Here is a 16,150-nt window from a genome sequence, read left to right on the forward strand (position 1 = left end):
GAAATTAGCCTTATCGGTTTCACTGTACAAACCAACAAAAAATGAGATGGTTGGTGAGGCTGCATTAACGTGTTCTACAGGCAGCCACATCCTAACCTGAATAGATGGCTGAATTGATAGCTTTTGGGCTTTTTCAATTTTTTAAATATTGAGGACAAAAAAATTACAAATTACAAAATGAATTCATTTACTGTACATTGTATGATTACCTTCATATATATATTCACTTTTTTGCCCTTAGGAAACATAGCAAGGTAGAAATTCCTATTTGCGTTTTCCTGTGTAAGGATGTAGCGATGGGGGTCGGCGGGGTGGTCCCAGGGATGATGCAGATGAATTTTGAGAGGTTGAGTTGTGAATAGCACTGGAGATAAGAAGTGACAGGCATGTCGGGCTCTCATCTTCATATATTGTGCGAAACATAATCCTCCACAGGGAAGCTCTCTGCTGACAGGACGTCATAAATGTCAGGCCTCAGCGGTCACATAATCATTGGCGCATTCTATAGCTCAGCATGGTTTCTGTGCACGGCGCCTGATAAACCACTACTCCCTTGTACAAAAAAACTGATTTGTAAATTCAATGAATGGAACAGGAACAGGATATATCTCCCTAATCTATTCCTGTGAGTTCTATATAATGGTCAATAATAGACTGGAGAAAAGGGAATCTTCACAGAGGCAAGACTGTTTAATGACCTGTGTAACCCCATTTTCAACCTCCGAGAGCTTTAATACACAGGGGGTGTTAACGGAAAAATGGAACCCCATTCCTTTACCATACCAATCATAGCCCTATGTGACAGGGAGAACTGCTGTGTTTACAGGTGTTTGAAGGCAGGACATGTTCCCATAAAGACATTCAATGCTAATCTTTTTTTGATTTGTACAGTTTGGTAATTTATAAAAATTCAGGAGCCGAAAGCATTGGATTTAAGTATCATTGAATTTACATAAATTTGCGGTGAAATCAAATTGTTACACAGTTGTCTAATTTGTAGATTTGCACAGACATTCTACACTTTTTTGAAACGTAGGAGTTCAATCATTTTCACTTCATATATCTTAATAGAATTATTATGTGAATCCAGATGTACTGATTTCAGAAACGTGAGTTGTAAATTAAGGAGCAAAACCACTCCATTCGCCAATTGGTGCAAGAAACAATTATGCGCAAAAAAACCTTGAAAAGAACTTGTGAAGTGAAATTGATATTTACCAAGTTGTCTAAACAACTATAATTTTATGGTTCAATGAAGATTTATTGGCAAAGGCACATAAAAAACAATACAGTACAGGGACCAGGGCACCCACAAAGCAGTCAGCATGTTCGGGACCAAACAACTATAATTTTAATGTGTGCCTCATACATAAAGTAGCTTTAAAAAGTAGCTTTACCAACATGGATATCAAGCTTCCCCTGAGATTCCTAATATACAGAAGAAATGCATGGATAGCTTGAAGCAGACACCACACATCATTAGTAGTACAGGCCATCCCCGGGCTACATACAAGATCTTTAGGTTTGTTCTTAAGTTGAATTTGTATGTAAGTCAGAAGATATTTATTTTAGATTTTATAATTGTAACTTCCAATTTTCAAAATTTTGTGCTGTCGTGGGAACAAGAATTATCAATAAAACTTCATTACAAACACATTACAGCTAATCATTGCAGCCTGGAACTTGTAAAGTAAAGCATTTAAAGAACTTCACCAGAGGTCAGAGTGGGCAGAGAGGTCCGTCTGTAACTAGGGGTCCTCTGTAAGGCGGGTGTCTTTAAGTCAGTGACTGCCTGTACTGGTGTCCTAAAATGGGGCTTCAGGACGTAACCACCCCTTATATTTACATAGAAAAAGAAATGAGTGAGAATTTTCAGCTTTCTGATCAGACCTTGCCTTCAGATGACTGGGTATAAGTTTGGAAATACATGCTTAACCACAGGCTTAATGCAGCACCTTGATCTGCTTACAACATCACCCACCCTTCTAAGCTGCCTCCCTCTGTCTCTGCTCAGAGTGGGAAAAAGCAATGGACAATACTGCTCTGAATCACTCTGTCATTAAAGATTGTGTATGGCATCCTTTGTCAGAATCCAGCTGGGAATAAGTGACAAAGAAATCCCCTTCCTCGCAGGCCAAGGATCCAGCATTCAGTATCAGTCAAGCAGAAGGAGACCTCAGACTCAGCCCTTTCAAATCTCTTTCCCCTTTTTGTCTGCATTTAACTAAATTCTACTTTTAGCACCTTTTAGCACATTGTGAGACACAACCCCTCCATTCAGAAACATGTAATGTTCATTGTAACGGACTAAGAAAGGCTCCTTGACACTTCATATTCCCTTTCATGGTCAGCAGGTTTGGGTTTGGGGAGAGGGAAGATAAAAGGCAAGGGCCGCTGCTGTCACTGGAGTTGCCATAGGATTTTGTGTGGCCTGTGCAATGTGCAAAAAAAAAAGCAAGCAAAATGGCTCACCTGCAGAGAAGGCGAATTTAGCAATTTCTGGCAAAAGCCTTAGTTCCACACTTTGCTGCATTGAAAGCTGTTAAAAGGCAAAAGGATGCAACAAAAGGCCAGGGGCGAAGAGAAATGGCCTCTCCTCAGGGGGCGATACAAAGCTGAGAAGGGTCCCTGTGGGGATGATTAGGGTCCAATTTAAGGGTCACGCTATGTGGAAAGGCTCATGCTGCTCCAGTTGATGGTGGGAGTACCTGCCTGCCGAGTTGGAGTGTGTCCTACACCAGTAGGAGCTGAAGTTCTCAGGTGATTGCAAAGAGATGCCTTACTAATGGATGTCGGAGTATGTAGAGGGGAGATGCAGGGATCAGCGGTAGCATTGTAAAATGGTATACGGTAGTTAAAAAACATTTAGACTTTTGCTGTATTAAATTTGCCACTGTAAAAGTGCATACAACTACAAATGAGCATTTCTTGTTCAAAATTGTCCAACCAACTATATGTGATATACAACTCGGTATACTCTCTCTATGTACATAATCTCAGTTATATTCTTGAACATGTGAGCAGTTAGTACCGTATATACTCGAGTATAAGCCGACCCGAGTATAAGCTGAGACCCCTAATTCTACCACCAAAAACTGGGAAAACCTATTGACTCGAGTATAAGCCTAGGGTGTAGTATGCAGCCAGCCAGCCCCATGTAGCATACAGCCAGTCAGCCCCCCCAATGTAGCATACAGCCAGGCAGCCCCCCAATGTAGTATACAGCCAGGCAGCCCCCCCAATGTAGTATACAGTCAGGCAGCCCCCCAATGTATTATACAGCCAGGCAGCCCCCTCAATGTAATATACAGCCAAGCAGCCCCCCCAATATAGTATACAGCCAGGCAGCCCCCCCAATGTAGTATACAGCCAGGCAGCCCCCCAATACAGCCAGGCAGCTCCCCCCCAATGTAGTACACAGCCAGGCAGCCCCCCCACTATAGTATACAGCCAGGCAGCCCCCAAATACAGCCAGGCAGCCCCCCCACAATGTAGTATACAGCCAGGCAGCCCCCCCAATGTAGTATACAGGCAGCCCCCTGCCAAAAAAAATTAAAAACTTAATACTCACCCTCCGGTGTCCGGATCGTTGGTGCAGGTCGCGATGTTCAGCGCGCGGCTCCCGATCTTCGGCGCGGGTCCCGGCAGCTCCTCTTCTCTCTTCTTTCTTCTTTGTTCTCTCGCCGGCAGAGTCGCATCCATGCGATCTGCGGCAGGCGCACACTATGATGTGGCGGTGTTGCCGCTGATGAAGTCATCAGCGGCAACACCGCCGCATCATAGTGTGCGCCCGCTGCAGATCGCATGGATGCGACTCTGCCGGCGAGAGAACAGAGAAGAAAGAAGAGGAGCTGCCGGGACCCGCGCCGAAGATCGGGAGCCGCGGCAACAGATTACTGAGATTTTATAGAAATCACAAATAAACTTATATAAATCACATAGGCACAATGAGAAAGTACAAAAATATTTACTTTCAATAAAGTTAATTAAAGTTATATTAATAAAGAGCTGAATCATTGAAATCTTAATAAAAAGTACTATAAAATAACAGACATGGGACCAAAAAGGTGTTGTTACATTCAGATTAAGGTGTCATATACATAGTAAATATCACTAATACATATGATGGTACCAGTAGTGAATTATAATAATGCTTTGGGCGGCCTAAGCCTTTTAGAGGGTCCATGGCCACCCAGACCACCCACAAAATTTTGTACTGAGAAGGGCCTTCACCCATGAAATCCTCATACATCAGTTTTTGCTCTCAATACACATGTACACAAGAGACATATCAGGACCTTTGAGGGTCCTCCAATGGTCCTGAAACCGCAGATTGAAAACAGGCAGAAGGGATGCATCCTCCATTCTGGTAGCGGTACCATTTGTAGGATGTGAATTTCGGACTTATAGGGGCTGTAATATTCATAAGGACCAGGCCCATGGGAGTCTTAATCCACCCATGGATGGTGCACGTTTACAGTTAAAGTAATATTATATGAAGGTAACTTCTCAAGTGTTCTTTGAAAGAGATACAAACACTTTACAATCAACATTTAATAAAGACAAGAGACAGGAGAAACTAGGCAAATGAGGGGAATCATAGAAGTAAGGGGTCAGCCTTTAACCCAAAATGCAAACCCAGAAAAACTTCTAAAATGATTCCAAGGGGAATATATCATGGTATAGTGAGACATTTGTAGATCAAACAGGCGCTCCATGGCTGTCATCTACATCCTCATTATATGGTTTACAAAAATATTTGATTAAAAGATCTACAGATATTATGCACACACATAATACGCAAATACATCAAACCTATTAATAAATTACGTATAGCATTACAATAGGTAGATAGGTCAAAAAACTCCCTCCCAAATGTCATATATCACACTCTGGATTGCTATCTGTTCATTACAGTTATTGTATTCCATTTTTAGTTTCTACATGGTTCACCTGTTATTATTGTTACTGAGATGAATATTAATTATATTATTGGAGATGGATAAAATTCGCAAATCCAGTTATGGCATTCAATAAGGATATAAAACATTAGAATATGGGGTGTTTGGGTTATAGCCCATGACCAAAGGCCCCTGTGGGACCTGTGACTACTCAAACCACCAAATATGTTACTGCCTTATATAGATAATAAAGGGACCTAAATTTACAAAATACTTATAAATGTGTGATGTCTGATTAATGTATACAAGGGCCCTTCCAGGGGTCCTTAAATTGCATAAAGCTGACAGAGTGACCCCTCCTTTTCCAAGAATATTGATTCTGGGATGTATGGGGGAAGTAAATATAGAATAGTTGAAACATTAGTCATGTGGAGGGTTCATCATTTTTCAAACTACCAAGGCCCCAAGACCTTAATCCGGTCCTGATAATATCATATAGAAAAAATGCATGAAATGTACAAATCATAAACCTATATTTTAAATACAAAGATAAGCAAAATTGATTTTGTCATCTTCTCTTTGTCATTAATGAATGTAGATTGGGTGGTTTCTTGGATTTATCATCTGTGTTTGGAAGCAGTCATGTACAAAGATAGTTTGAAGCTTTGACATTGTTGCAGTCCATTTGCAGAGCTTTGATTGTGTTACAAGTCCCCAAATAACAGGTCCCTGAATAATGGCCAGAAAGACGACAATCTATTTGCTCTAGGGATGAGAGGCCACAAAGACATCTTCAGTCTTATTTCCAGTTTCATGTTTGCAAACACTGCATCTTGAAAGCCCTTCCATGAAAGAGGCCATTGTTGGTGGCACATGAAATGGAGGGATCTTTCTTGTTTTGCAAGTGTGACCAGAATTTCAAGGGGATGATGGAGAAAGCAGGATCTGCAACCCGGAGACTGAAGAAGTGTACTGAAAGCATTTTGAAGATGTTTGTTGATTTGACACATTCTTGGCTGAATGAAGTTCTCTATCAACTCTAAACATCTTCTCCATGGTGGTAATGTGGCTGTAAGACAGCTAACAAAGTTACTACTGAGTGTCCATGTTCTCTGGAGGTTCTTTTGGCTTTCTAATAGTTTGGATGGTTGTCATTATTGACCAATGTCTTCAATATGAGGGGTTTAATCTAATTGGTAGAAAGGAATAGTAGGGCCTTGGTGGGCTAGGTGGCTTCCACATTGTCACAAAGTTGACTTTTAAGATCTCTCCATAGCTGCCTTGTAGATAACCTCTGAATGTTCATCAAGTAGTCTGCCTGCTATGTGCAGATCCTCCATGCTTCTTTCTTTACATCTTTGAGCTCTGTTGAATAGGAGGAGCTGAAGCAGCAGCAGCAGAGTTATGACTCATTATGCTTCCTCACCCTCCCCTCTCCCAGTCTCGGTACCAGGAAGCTGTGTGTATATTCAGAGGGGAGCAGGGCAGAACAGGGGAAAGATGCAACAGCCAAAAGAGGCAAAGACACAGATACATGAAGAGACATGTCTAATAAAATAGATTTGTTGAAAAGTGTGCAGCTCCTTTAAGGTTCAACCCCTGAAAAACTGACTCGTAGACCCCTAACCAATGTAGGTTATACTGAAAGTAGTGAGGTATAATAAAAATTATGTAAGGACCACCCAAACAATAATCAGAGTGGGGTCCAGTAAATGAAGTTATATATAAAGTACATTGGAAAACTGTATACCTTTTGAGTATACAAAAAGCAGAATTTACTTAATGAAACTCAAAAACCTTGTTTATTTTATGTTGCAGATTCACACAATGTTTCCTTGGTCTTGCCAACGTGTTGGAAATACTTTCAGTGCTTTTACGGACAAGTTGTAGAGATTGTTGAAGCATTGTTGAAGCAGATTGGTCAAAATTCTGGTCCAACGGGTTTGTCCGAATTTAGTGATAAAATTTGTCCGGAACCCAGACAAAGGGCCGAACTTTGAGCCAAATGCGAACCCCATTGAGTCTATAGGATCCTGTATTTTAAACATCCAAAAATGACTGCAAAATGGGGCTAATAAGGTCTAGAGGGCTGAAAAATGGTGGGAATATCAGGGCAATTGCCTGCAATGGACTAGGGAAAGTACTTGAAATAATAACATAACAAAAAATAAAGAAATAAGAAAAAATATATAATAAAATAATAATAATAAAAAAAATGCTGGCAATCTCACTGCCTTGGAAGATACAGGTACTGATGAGTGGACCCGACCTGCACTGTTTGTGGGAGAGGAGGCAGCTTGTATAAGAGTGAGGGGCAACTAAATAAATCCAAATAATTAGCCTTTTCAAGGCAGTGTCAAGTACTACATGTGTTTTTCCAGAATGGAGAGGCCAGAAAGAGTTAAGACATTGGTCAATTACATTGAAAAGAGTGCCTCAAGTTGACTTGGATTGTCTTCAACCCGCTCCACCTCTTTTGTACAAAGCCCTCCACATCACCTCCATTCAAAACAGTAAGGATGTCTCAGTCTCAGGTCATAGAGCAGTCACTTATACTCTATGATAACTCTCCTAGATGGCATTCAGTGGACAATCCACCAGCCCCTACCCCAGTTGCAGACCTAGAGTTGCAAGATCTAAAGGGTGATGACGATGTCCTAGACCCAGTTTGGAGGAAATGGTGGTGGTCACAGCAGATCACATAGCCACAACTTGGTCTGCTACTACCAATCACGCCCAGGGCTGAGCATACAAAAGCTGGTGCACCATTTTTTCTAGGAATGTGCCTTGGATGGCGCTCCAAGAAGAAAACATAGAAACAGCTGTGGCTCCCTTTGCTGCTTTGATTGTGTAAGCCTCTACCACCGCCTCTCGAATCACATGCCACCATGTGACACCACCTAGCCTGCCCACACCAAAATTGTTGGCCTTTCATTTCCCATTCATTCCCAGCCTCCACTACTTTTCTGGGCAGGCCATCCCAAACTAGCACCAGCAGTTTGTGGAGACAATGAGGTGTGCACTGTGCATTAGTTGTAGGGGGGACATCACGACTTCTACACGGACAAGTAAGCATGACAGGGATGTAACATCTCTTTAACTGCCCACTGGATTAATGTAGTCTAAGGCTGTGGGTGCATGTAGTTCCACCACCAAGGATTGCAGGAAATCACTGCTTACCACCATTTGCCTCCTTCTTCCTCTTCTCCTCTTCTGCCTCCTCATCCAGGCAGCACCAGTTTCAGTACAGCCATGGTAAAGTACAGCAGGCTGCGCTGAAACTCGTCTGTCTGGGCAAAAGACCACACACCACCCAAAATAGGGAAACATTTCCTCCCAATCCCTAGAGTAGCTCCCTGGATCAACTGAAACTGTTTGACAAAAAATGCAAAAAATTACTCAATTGCCCTGTTTAGTTATGAGCGGACCAAAAATGTGCCTGGATACCCATTGCTTCTTTAATGGCAGTGAGAGGAAGGGCCAGGTTTCTCCAATAGCTATCAGCCAATGGTCACCCTGCTGGATCCACAATTTAAAGAGAGAATGCACTAGTGGTGGAGTTCTCATGTGACATTTAGACTCAGTGGCGGCTACAGATAACTATACTTCCCTTACTAATGACAGAGAAACATGCAAGTTGTATCATTGATTTACTAAAAAGGTTTTAGCTCTAAATTTATCGCTCTAGCTCAGGGGTAATAACAGGCCTGGGAAAACAAGAAGTAGGATGAGGAGCTTTGCTTGTATCTTAAATCCTTTGGATAAAGCAAAAAAACATTTATGCTTGTCCTCATTGGCATCATATTAACCCTTGAAGGTAACTTCATAGTGGAGTACCTTCCATACCAGAGAGGAATCAATATATAACACTTCTCCATTGCTGTATTGGGGATGCAGCTCAATTGTTTGGATTTAACCATATGATAAACTGAAGAACTTAGGGAACTTGTCAGGCACATCTTGCCCACTAAACTGAAATTTCTACCTCATTTACTGTAGTGAGTTACTCTGTATGATTATTTTGAAATGAGTCAGTGAATTATAATATGACCCCCACCCCCAATCTCCATTGTGAACCTGTGAATTGAGTCAGCTGGGTGTTCCTGAGCCGGCTGAAACACCCCCTTCCTCCTCTGTCCTCTGGTAAACTTGCCCATAGCACAACTCAGGCACATGTCATTCATGCCCCTTTCAGTGCTGCAGCTTAGCAGGAGGTGTATGTGGTAGAAGTGTTTACAAGAGGACAGAAGAGGAAGGGCATATTGCTGTCTGACTCAAATTACAGGATTACAATGCAGAGTGGGGGGGGGGGCATTTTATAATTCACAGAAGCCACTGACTCATTTCAATATCAACTAACTACAGTAAATGAAGTAGGAACTTTGGTTTGGTTTTGTGGGATAGATGTGCCAGACAAAGCACAATATTCTCTGACTGGAGCAACTTTGCAATTAAGGTATGAGTGAATATGATGATTTATAATTTTTTTGTGGCTGAATACTATACTGAGACAGAACTTTCAAGATAGTTCTTCATGATGCAGTAAATGTACCCTCATAACGGCAATTATTTCAGATTTCCACCTGTCCCTGCCTAGCTGACTGACCCTATGGCAAGAAGCAAGCTCTCCCTAGCTCTATCTGCTGTGTGTAATGGTGTCTGGACATACGACCCTACTGTAGGGGCACATTTACAGTCCAGCCAATCACAGGCAAAACAAATAACACTGTACATTATAAATACAACTCCTCCCACTTAATTAGCCTAAGTGACTGGCAGAAAACAATATACACTCACCGGCCACTTTATTAGGTACACCTGTCCAACTGCTCGTTAACACTTAATTTCTAATCAGCCAATCACATGGTGGCAACTCAGTGAATTTAGGCATGTAGACATGGTCAAGACAATCTTCTGCAGTTCAAACCGAGCATCAGTATGGGGAAGAAAGGTGATTTGAGAGCCTTTGAATGTGGCATGGTTGTTGGTGCCAGAAGGGCTGGTCTGAGTATTTCAGAAACTGCTGATCTACTGGGATTTTCACACACAACCATCTCTAGGGTTTACAGAGAATGGTCCGAAAAAGAAAAACATCCTGTGAGGGCAGTTCTGTGGCCGGAAATGCCTTGTTGATGCCAGAGGTCAGAGGAGAATGGGCAGACTGGTTCGAGCTGATAGAAAGGCAACAGTGACTCAAATCGCCACCCGTTACAACCAAGGTGGGCAGAAGAGCATCTCTGAACGCACAGTACGTCGAACTTTGAGGCAGATGGGCTACAGCAGCAGAAGACCACACCAGGTGCCACTCCTTTCAGCTAAGAACAGGAATCTGAGGCTACAATTTGCACAAGCTCATCGAGATTGGACAGTAGAAGATTGGAAAAACGTTGCCTGGTCTGTTGAGTCTCGATTTCTGCTGCGACATTTGGATGGTAGGGTCAGAATTTGGCGTCAACAACATGAAAGCATGAATCCATCCTGCCTTGTATCAATGGTTCAGGCTGGTGGTGGTGGTGTCATGGTGTGGGGAATATTTTCTTGGCACTCTTTGGGCCCCTTGGTACCAATTGAGCATCGTTGCAACGCCACAGCCTACCTGAGTATTGTTGCTGACCATGTCCATCCCTTTATGACCACAATGTACCCAACATCTGATGGCTACTTTCAGCAGGATAATGCGCCATGTCATAAAGCTGGAATCATCTCAGACTGGTTTCTTGAACATGACAATTAGTTCACTGTACTCAAATGGCCTCCACGGTCACCAGATCTCAATCCAATAGAGCATCTTTGGGATGTGGTGGAACGGGAGATTCGCATCATGGATGTGCAGCCGACAAATCTGCGGCAACTGTGTGATGCCATCATGTCAATATGGACCAAAATCTCTAAAGGAATGCTTCCAGCACCTTGTTGAATCTATGCCACGAAGAATTGAGGCAGTTCTGAAGGCAAAAGGGGGTCCAACCCGTTACTAGCATGGTGTACCTAATAAAGTGGCCGGTGAGTGTACATCCTACAAAACAAAAAAAATTGCCAGATTTCAAATTGTCCAAAAGTATATACATTTTATTCAATTCTCATAAAAAGAGGAACAAACTTTTAAAAATAAGAACACTGTACTGGAAGGACGCACAGCAAAACATTAGGGTGATGCCAGCATGATGATAAACACTGCAAAATTCATGTATAAACAATTGCACAGATTAATCCCAAAATCTCATAGGGGAAGGCTAAATGTGTATAGTACATTATTTGTCCAACATCTGGGTGATGTTATGATCTGCCGTATGCTCCAACTAAGAAGTTTGGAAAAATTCTTGTATATGCAATTCACCAAGTCTTATTTCACAGTCTCACAATAAGGAGGTTTGATGCTATAATCTATTGTTTGTCCAACATCTGAATGATTTTATAACCAAAAGTATACTGTAACCCAATAATGTATTATCAACATAGGAAAAAGAGCTAGATGCTAAAAAGTACAATCAACAAGTAACAAGTAATAGCAGACTTTTTACCTGTCTGTGAGGATGCTGGCACCTACCCGGATAACTGACAGCCCAACATGCATTTCGGCACGCAGTTTTCGTCTGGGGGGTCTTAAAGGTGTCAGATGTGACTGGCTAGTTCTTAGGCTACACAGCTAGTGGATAATTTTGAATCCTCACCCCAGGCACTGGTGCTTTTTTGGTTGTTTTTCAATTCCATCTAAGGTCAAAGCAAGTAGAAAGCAAGGATAACTTGCTTTCTTCTAGCTTTTCTGCAAACGCCGTAGATGTTGATTGATTACCATATTTTTTGAATACTATCTGGTCTGTTAATTAATAATAGTCAGTTATTATCCTTCTTCATGGAAATTCTGTGCTGGGAAATATCTTCATTATCATTGCAGCAAAGTCTTGCCTTTTTAATTGAGAAAATCATCAACATTTCCCCAATTACGTAGCAGTACAACAATGGTGACCTGAATTACAAAAACATCATTCAGGAGAACCATACAGTCCATAGTTTGTGTCCTAAATGGTCCCTTCATCACTTTCTACTGTCTTGTCAGCTCTTCAATGGGGATGATAAATGGCCCTTACACCAAACTTTTAAGTGGTACAAATTTCCTGCAGCTAATTATGTTTGTACCTCAACGGGAGAGAAAGAATTGTTCTATGCAACATGGAAACAAGAGGTGATGATACCAAGACCTACCACCATCAGCGAATGTTTTCCAACACAACTGACCCCCTTCACGTAATTGCAACCTATGGAGGTAAATGTGATTGGGAACATTTAGGGGGCATTGTCCCATCTTGACAAATGGAAATGTCTTAAGCTCCCTTCGAAATTCACCAACTCTGAAAAAGACTCAGTTGATGGTTTAAACACTATCAAAGGACAATCAATTCAGTTTGGAAACGGTCGTCAGCCAAAGCTTCTCTTTTATTCAATGATGCAGTCAATCTTGTAGAGGAATGTTGAAAATCGCGTTGTCACACATTTTTTTCCCAAAAATTTCCTAAAGAAAATCAAAACATTGAAAAAAAGGGACAAGGACAACAAAGTGACGAGCACAGAATTCATGAGAAAATAAAAACACAAATTACTTCTCTATTTACTTAATGGTGCAAAGTACTGTCCCATGAGCCCCCACCCCCTGGGCTTCTCTCCCCCATGACACAGATGCTGGGGAAAGTGGAGCCCCTGTCTAAACTTCTCAGCCATTCTCTCAGCATGGGGTCTTGCATGCTTTTCTTTTTCATTGTTCCTCAACTTCATAAAGGAGGAGGAATGAGAGAGTAAGGAGGAAAAAAAGCACAAAAGCTGTTGAAAAACATCCTTCATAACAAATTCTGAATAATTTAGCCCAGGCTGGACACACAGGGGTAGGATGCACAAGCCGCAGGTTTATCCGCAGCACCAGTCATTTTTTGTTTATCCAGTTCACGGTGGCCTGGTACCGGTTCTACGTTGACTTTGGAGGAAGATTTTTTTGTTAAAAAATGTTTTTGATATTTTTTGTTGTGGTTTTTACTTTTTTACCACTGAGATGGAGCCTACAGGTGAACTATTGTCAATGTAACCAGGCAGTAGAGTACAAGAGGCATTACCTGGTTGCTTCCCACAGACAGCCAAGACATCTTCACAACCATAAACCTGGCAGGAGATACCGTCAGCGAGGTAAGAGCCAACCCTGAAGTGTTCATTTTCTCGACTCTTTACTGTACTGTTGCTGGATCTAAGTTACACAGAATGTTTTAGGTGTCATCAATAAAGAAATAGAGTTTGGTAAAAGTAAGTGACTGATGGCTTCTGCCCAGGTGTTAGTATTCCCACAATGTTTTAGTAAGATCCATCAATTATTTTCTGTTTGTTCCTGTTATGTCTGATTCACAAAACTAAACTAAGAGAAATTATCATTAATAATAATAATAGCATAGCTAGTAAAGAAATTTACAATTATAGGTAAATCACTGTGCAATGATCATTACTAAAACATAACAATAAATTCAATTGTTTAGTTCATTTCTAGGTTTCTGCTTTCTTCCACTATACAAACTCCCTTTAAAAGTTACCTGCAATTTGGGACACCATGGACAACATGATTTAGTTGCCCTTCTTATTTATGTTCATGCCGTTTCTGGAAGGTCCACATCATTTTGAAGGAAGGAAAAAGACTGATACACTAATGCAGTATAATGATCTTTAAGATCACAAGGCTATGTAAGGAACAGATATGCTGGGTTTTTTAATTGTAGACAATGGTGTCCAAAATTTTTGAAAAAAAACTTCTACCAGTCTTTTTCTGGCACTGCCTGGTCTCTAGCAGTTGTTTAGTTACTTCTGCTACTACATACAATCACTGACCAAAAAGGGTCATAACCTTGACCATTGATTGGCTGGGCAACAAAGACAGTCTAGGGGCAGTTTCAGACGATCATGGTCAGTCGCTGACTGACCACTGAATTCATAATTACTGTCTTCTGCGGTGAAGCAAATATCACTATAATACATGGAGTCCCTTCCTCGGCACTGTGGTCTGTCTGTGAAACAGGACACTGCATGGTCTGTGATTCAAGGACTGACCACGGTTGTGTAATTCAGTCCTTACCATGTGATATTTTGTGATAAATGAGGACTAATGTTATCAATTGTTGACAACAAGCAGATATCTTGTAAAATCAGGAACTAAAACATAAAATATATTGATACTTCTTGAGACTACCCAAACATATATCTTAAGATATCTTTACACATGGACAAATAGTTGGTATCCTGTCTTGCCTTTAAATAAAGAAAAACTTACAATGACAACAGAAATAACTTGAAAGTGATAAAATAAAGATTACAACTTAATTTACCTGAAAATCAACTAATGTAAGTCAGATACAGGCGGTCCCCTACTTAAGAACACTCGACTTACATACGACCCTTAGTTACAAACGGACCACTGGATATTGGTAATTTATTGTACTTTAGTCCTAGACTACAATAAACAGCTATAACAGTTATCACAGGTGTCTGTAATGAAGCTTTATTGTTAATCCTGATTCTTATGACAACCCAACATTTTTAAAATCCAATTGTCAAAGAGACCAAAAAAGTTCTGGCTGGGATTACAATGATAAAATATACAGTTCCGACTTATACACAAATTCAACTTAAGAACAAACCTACAGTCCCTATCTTGTATGTACTACTGCCTGTATTGCTTTTAAATTATGGTGCAACAGAAGATGTTAAAAATTAAACTAAAGAAAGTGACCATGACAAAAATGAGGGCTCCCCTTAACTGAATATATTGTTACTAGTGATGAGCGAGTATACTCGTCCGAGCTTTATGCTCGGTCGAGTATTAGCATACTCGGACCGGCTCGTTGCTCGGACGAGTATTTGCCCTGCTCGATAACGAGCATTTAATTAAAAAAAAAGAAGTGAAGAACAATAAAAAAATACAATTAAAACATTTAATTTAATCGTTTAATTGAAGAAAACAGTGAAATAACACAGTGCAGAATAGATTGCAGATGTTCGGGAACATCTGCGATCTGTTCCGGAGACACGCGTGCAGAACGGTGTTCTCCGCAATAGTATTTGAAGAACAATATGTGTGAAGAACACATTGCAGATGTTTGGCAACATCTGCAAGTTGTTCTCTACACATATTGTTCTTCAAATACTATTGCGGAGAACACCGTTCTGCACGGGTGTCTCCGGAGCAGATCGCAGATGTCCCGGAGACACGCGTGCAGAAAGGTGTTCTCCGCAATAGTATTTGAAGAACAATATGTGTGAAGAACAACTTGCAGATGTTTCCAAACATCTGCAAGTTGTTCTCTACACATATTGTTCTTCAAATACTATTGTGGAGAACACCGTTCTGCACGCGTGTCTCCGGAACAGATCGCAGATGTTCCCGAACATCTGCAATCTGTTCTGCACTGTGTTATTTCACTGTGCTCGGTCAGTTTGTAATTTTACTGAAAAATGCTCGGGTCTCCCATTGATTTCAATGGGGCTCGTTACTCGAAACGAGCACTCGAGCATCGGGAAATGTTCGGTTCGAGTAACGAGCACCCGAGCATTTTAGTGCTCGCTCATCTCTAATTGTTACCCAACTTTTCTATGCAGTTACCGTATATACTCGAGTTTAAGCCGACCAGAGTATAAGCCGAGACCCCTAATTTTACCACCCAAAACTGGGAAAACCAATTGACTTGAGTATAAGCCGAGGGTGGGCAATGCATTGGTCACAGCTTCCCAGTATATACAAGCCCCCAGTAGTATATTGCCATCCAGCCCCCAGTAGTATATAGCCAGTCAGCCCCAAGTAGTATACAGACAGCCAGCCCAATATAGTATACAGCCATCCCCATGTAGTATATAGCCAGCCACCCCCATATAGTATATAGCCAGCCAGCCCCATGTTGTATATAGCCAGCCACCCCCATGTAGTATATAGCCAGGCCCATGTTGTATATAGCCAGCCACCCCCATGTAGTATATAGCCAGCCAGCCCCATGTTGTATATAGCCTGCCAGCCTCCAGTAGTATACAGCCAGCCCCCACTAGTATACAGCCAGCCCCCAGTTTGCCAAGCACCTTAAAACAAACAAACTTACATACTCACCTTCAGGTGGTCCTGATGCCCGGTGCAGCTCCTCGATGCTCTGGTCCATGTGGCTCCTCTTCTTTCTTCTCTTTTTTGTAACAGCCAGCCGAGACTCATCCACATGATCTGCACCCCGGCGCACACT

The 16,150-nt window shown here is 41.5% G+C and overlaps 1 protein-coding gene and 1 long non-coding RNA gene across 2 annotated transcripts in view; one reads left to right on the forward strand and one right to left on the reverse strand.

Moving 5' to 3' along the window:
* Nucleotides 1-12,309: 12,309 nt before the first annotated feature.
* Nucleotides 12,310-16,089, reverse strand: LOC140135302 (uncharacterized). The gene is made up of 3 exons (XR_011856495.1): nt 16,024-16,089; nt 13,004-13,131; nt 12,310-12,411 (listed from the first exon to the last, which is right to left on the reverse strand). It is a non-coding gene; the product is annotated as an uncharacterized lncRNA (long non-coding RNA).
* Nucleotides 12,638-16,150, forward strand: part of ROBO4 (roundabout guidance receptor 4) — a 74,336-nt gene continuing 70,823 nt past the window's right edge. Inside the window, exon 1 of the mRNA XM_072156610.1 lies at nt 12,638-13,073. Coding sequence (XP_072012711.1) covers nt 12,896-13,073 — 178 coding nt within the window. The 5' untranslated portion in view covers nt 12,638-12,895. The remainder of the gene's footprint in view (nt 13,074-16,150) is intronic.

Source organism: Engystomops pustulosus, chromosome 6 (genome assembly GCF_040894005.1).
Source record: "Engystomops pustulosus chromosome 6, aEngPut4.maternal, whole genome shotgun sequence".
Taxonomy (NCBI): Eukaryota; Metazoa; Chordata; class Amphibia; order Anura; family Leptodactylidae; genus Engystomops; species Engystomops pustulosus.